The sequence below is a fragment of the Littorina saxatilis genome, linkage group LG15 (assembly GCF_037325665.1).
Source record: "Littorina saxatilis isolate snail1 linkage group LG15, US_GU_Lsax_2.0, whole genome shotgun sequence".
Lineage (NCBI taxonomy): Eukaryota > Metazoa > Mollusca > Gastropoda > Littorinimorpha > Littorinidae > Littorina > Littorina saxatilis.
In genome coordinates this window covers 32,817,779-32,823,267 of record NC_090259.1, presented here as the reverse complement: position 1 = coordinate 32,823,267, position 5,489 = coordinate 32,817,779, and the positions used below count along the sequence as shown (strand labels likewise).

Below are 5,489 nucleotides of genomic sequence, written 5' to 3'. Positions count from 1 at the left end.
GTGTTGAGTTGTGTGTGTGTGCGCGCGCGTGTGTGTGTGTGTGTTGTGAGTGTGTCTGTGTGTTATGTGTGTGTGTGTGTGTTGGGGCATGAGAGAGAGAGAGAGAGAGAGAGAGAGAGAGAGAGAGAGAGAGAGAGAGAGAGAGATAAATGAGCAGTCAAATCTGTCTTGAGCAGTTTCTGGAATTCACAAATTAACGCTAGCGGTGAAAGGACGTATTCCCTTGCGCGCCAAGAGCTCAATGCATTACAATAGCAATATTTAAAGAGAATGACTGAACTGATAATAGAATGCTTCACAGAGTGGCTCTGCATGAACACTTTCTCGTTATTCAAGGTGTTATTTATTTGTTTTGAATGAATGCATACATGACGGTGTGTGTGTGTGTGTTTGTTTGTCTGTGTGTGTGTGTCTGTCTGTCTGTATGTGTGTGTGTCTGTATGTGCGTGTGTGTGTTTGTCTGTGTGTGTATGTCTGTGTGTGTGTGTGTGTGTTTTTTTACAGAAAAGCAATATTTAAAGAGAATGACTGAACTGATAATAAAATGCTTCACAGAGTGGCTCTGCATGAACACTTTCTCGTTATTCAAGGTGTTATTTGTTTTGAATGAATGCATACATGACGGTGGGTGTGTGTTTGTCTGTGTGTGTGTGTCTGTATGTGCGTGTGTGTGTGTGTGTGTGTGTGTGTGTGTGTGTGTGTGTGTGTGTTTACAGAAGACAATACAACGTTACTGTTCTAATAGATTTTTAATTCGCACCCATTCGTGTACAACCTCAGAAAAGCAAGTGGACATGTATTTGGTTTTATATGACAATCATATTCATTTTTAGAAACAACAAATTAAAAGTGACACGTTCATCGCTCAATAGATTAGCGATCACAACGCGCATAATAAAATAGTCTGTACAAAATCAGACTTCATTCAGCTACACTTACATGGACGTTCGCAGTTATACCAAACGGCTACAGAGAATACCCCTGAGAGTGCTAAGTAAAATTGAAATGGGCAACTCGCCATACTGACTAATCCCCCCCCCCCCCCCATAACAAAAATGTATTCATCATGATTGTAAGCGTTTATTTTAGCTGAAAGATATTTTATTTTCCTTTTAATTTTTTTATTATTATTATTATTATTTTTATTTTTTATTTTTATTTTTTACAAAATATGATCAAAATAATGTCAACCAAACAAGACAGCACAAGACCAATGACCACGTGCGGAGCTTGGTTAATTAAGAACATCGTTGGATTCCAAGAACCTCATCTGGCAACTGTCAGACAACGGAAGCTAGCATGAGGGCCCCAAAGGGTTTAAAATCGTGATCGTGATTGGCGTTTTTATATTTAGTCAAGTTTTGACTAAATATTTTAACGTAGAGGGGGGAATCGAGACGAGGGTCGTGGTGTATGTGTGTGTGTGTGTGTGTGTGTGTGTGTGTGTGTGTGTGTGTGTGTCTGTCTGTGTGTGTGTGTAGAGCGATTCAGACCAAACTACTGGACCGATCTTTATGAAATTTGACATGAGAGTTCCTGGGTATGAAATCCCCGAACGTTTTTTTCATTTTTTTGATAAATGTCTTTGATGACGTCATATCCGGCTTTTCGTGAAAGTTGAGGCGGCACTGTCACGCCCTCATTTTTCAACCAAATTGGTTCAAATTTTGGTCAAGTAATCTTCGACGAAGCCCGGGGTTCGGTATTGCATTTCAGCTTGGTGGCTTAAAAATTAATTAATGACTTTGGTCATTAAAAATCGGAAAATTGTAAAAAAAAATAAAAATTTATCAAACGATCCAACTTTACGTTTATCTTATTCTCCATCATTTGCTGATTCCAAAAACATATAAATATGTTATATTCGGATTAAAAACAAGCTCTGAAAATTAAATATATAAAAATTATTATCAAAATTAAATTGTCCAAATCAATTTAAAAACACTATCATCTTATTCCTTGTCGGTTCCTGATTCCAAAAACATATAGATATGATATGTTTGGATTAAAAACACGCTCAGAAAGTTAAAACAAAGAGAGGTACAGAAAAGCGTGCTATCCTTCTTAGCGCAACTACTACCCCGCTCTTCTTGTCAATTTCACTGCCTTTGCCATGAGCGGTGGCCTGACGATGCTACGAGTAAAATGGCATTGCGTTCAGTTTCATTCTGTGAGTTCGACAGCTACTTGACTAAATATTGTATTTTCGCCTTACGCGACTTGTTTGACCTTTCTGTGACCGTGATTGCCGAAATTTCAATTTCTGTGATCGTGATGGGACTTTGCCCGTGATCCGTGATGACAAAAAAATCAAGTCTCGTGATCGTGATCGTCATTTGTCTTCGTGATCGTGATGGGCATTATTTCAAAGCATTTTATTTTCAACGTACATTTTTCACAGCTGTATCACTCTATGATCCTCTATTCTCAACTCAAATTTTATTGGCTTCAATTTTCACATAGAAGAATTTGTCTTGCGCTTGGGATTAAGACATAGGTGTTTGTGTTCGTGAAAACAAAAATCAAGGTAACTGTGATCGTGAAAGCTAAAATTTCCCTTCCCGTGATCGTGATGATACCCCCCCCCCCTTTGGGGCCCTCTAGCATGGTTTGACCACGTCACGAGGTTTGACATCCCCTCCAAACCTCTACTGCATGGCATCGTCAAAGTAATACGCAGATGCGGGAGACAACGAACGAGTTAGTCCGTCAACGTTTAAGAGTGGACGCAGGTGTTCTTTCCTGACCTTCTGCGTCGACTACCAACAACGGATCAGGCTTGAGAACGGTTTCTGCCTTCAGCCATCCCCCTCCCTCCTCCCGACGACTGTTACAGTCAAGGGGTTGAGGAGGATGATGATGATGATGATGATGATGATGATGATGATGATGATGGTTTAGAATAACTGAAATGCTGCAGAAAGCACTTCTTTCTCTGCAGTCAAACCGAATTAGGGATTTAGGATACGCTTGGCCTATCTGTAAACACACTTTGGCAAAGTACAAACAAATAAAATTGCATGAAAATGTCAACCAATGAAGACGAGAACAAGGGCGCAGTTCTACTTAAGGAATACAAACAGTAACATGTAGGCGATTTTCCACCGGACGTTTGGCCTACCTTTTATCTTTGAGACCTCATGTCGAAACCAGTGCGTGTTTGATTGTTCACGTTGCTGTCTTTTTTCCAGGTGAGATCATTTTCAAAGATATCTTGTTCTACCTTTTGGCAAAGTAAAAGACTTTAAATTAATGGCATAAAACTTCAACCAAAGAAGACCATACCAAAGGCGCAGGTCAACATAAGTAGTACAGACGCGATCTAACTTTTGACAAAGAAAACAACTAAAAATGACATTTGGTCATCTTAGAGTGTAGATCTTATGAAAACTAACGATATTTTCTGTTGGGCACCCAATTGTCCATGTTGGTGAACACTAAACAAAAACACCAAATGTCTACAAAAAAGCCAGAAAGTGGTTTTCGTCTTTTTTGAAAACCAAGTGGTCGCTACTTATTGAGAATGAGTGTTTAAAGGTGGTCGTCTACATTTTTGCTTTTTTTCAATAATTTTATGGTTAGATTTTGCTGAAAAGTTATGTCAGATGATGAATGAACCATGGGGAAAAAAGTTATAGAAAAAAAATTATATGTAAAAAAAGATTTTATTTTTGGGTAGCATGACTCACGCTTCCAATACAGTATTTTGTTTTCTGTTTGCTGAGAACATGTGCTTTGCCTAAAAATACTGACCAATCAAATTCATGTCACTATGCTTATAGCCACGCCCAAACAAGTGCAGCAACAGTTTGACACTGGAGCGATGTCCACGCTTTTTTTTAAACGCACGAAATGCACGGGATTTGAGAGGAGTTTTGCGCTTGGCATTTTCCAAATAAGGATATCCTACTATGAGTACTACGCTGGAATACTACAATGAATTTTCAAACGGCTACACTGGCTTCGTCTTTCCTGATCGAAAGGGGGTGTATTGTTGATATTTGTAGATAATAGACTCTGCATTTTAATGGTCAAATGGTGATTTCGGTATGAAAATGTAGACAAGGACCTTTAACGTCAACCAAAGAACACCATAACAAGGGCGCAGGTAAGTATTTCAGACGCGATCTTTTGACAAAGAAAACAACTAACAAGTCGCGTAAGGCGAAATTACTACATTTAGTCAAGCTGTGGAACTCACAGAATGAAACTGAACGTAGTCCGCCGCAAGTGCAAAAGGCAGTGAAAGTGACGAGCCTGTTTGGCGCGGCAGCGGTTGCGCTGTGCTGTCATAGCACGCTTTACTGTACCTCTCTTCGTTTTAACTTTCTGAGCGTGTTTTTAATCCAAACATATCATATCTATATGTTTTTGGAATCAGGAACCGACAAGGAATAAGATGAAATAGTTTTTGAATCGATTTCGGAAATTTAATTTTGATCATAATTTTTATATTTTTAATTTTCAGAGATTGTTTTTAATCCAAATATAACATATGTATATGTTTTTGGAATCAGAAAATGACGAAGAATAAGATGAAATTGTTTTTGGATCGTTTAATAAAAAAAATTTTTAATTACAAGTTTCCGATTTTTAATGACCAAACTCACTCATTAGTTTTTAAGCCACCAAGCTGAAATGCAATACCAAACCCCGGCCTTCGTCGAAGATTGATTTGCCAAAATTTCAATCAATTTAATTGAAAAATGAGGGTGTGACAGTGCCGCCTCAACTTTTACAAAAAGCCGGATATGACGTCATCAAAGGTATTTATCGAAAAAAAGAAAGAAACGTCCGGGGATATCATACCCAGGAACTCTCATGTCAAATTTCATAAAGATCGGCCCAGTAGTTTAGTCTGAATCGCTCTACACACACACACAGATAGACACACACACACATACACCACGACCCTCGTCTCGATCCCCCCCTCTATGTTAAAACATTTAGTCAAAACTTGACTAAATGTAAAAATGACCTAAAACGTCAACCAAAGAAGACCATGACAAAGACGCAGGTGAACAGGAGCAGTACAGACAGCACATTGGAGGCGATCTTCCAGCGCGGGTTTTGCTCAATAGACACCCTGTCCTGGTGCTGAACGGTGTGGGTGGCCGCCGTGGAGACACTGGCTCGGTCCTCCACGCCACACACCCACTCCAACGCTCGCCGCAGCATGGACGGCGCTGCAAGGTAAGAACTTCACTTTGTAAAACGAGGACACGAAAAGGCGTACACGCCACGGCTGAATCTAGCGTTTGAAACCAAAACGCAAAAATGGCATACTAGACAAAGCAGATATTGAAAACATAGAGTTTTAAATGTGCAAACATTAGTGTTGATCGTGCAGGTATAATGTCGCACAAACAATATACGACGCATGCGTTAGGAATGTCTGTGAAGCATGCAGAAGCGGCTGTTGGGGCAATAAACGGGAATAATGCAAAACGGGAAAAAGCAACAACCAAAGAGACATAAAGAATTCAAAA

General features: G+C 39.4%; 1 protein-coding gene across 1 annotated transcript in view; it reads right to left on the bottom strand.

Moving 5' to 3' along the window:
* Positions 1-781: 781 nt before the first annotated feature.
* LOC138949088 (sodium/glucose cotransporter 4-like) overlaps positions 782-5,489 on the bottom strand; it is a 44,350-nt gene continuing 39,642 nt past the window's right edge. The window contains exon 16 of the mRNA XM_070320824.1: positions 782-5,186. Within this exon, the coding sequence (XP_070176925.1) occupies positions 4,987-5,186 (200 nt within the window). The 3' untranslated portion in view covers positions 782-4,986. The remainder of the gene's footprint in view (positions 5,187-5,489) is intronic.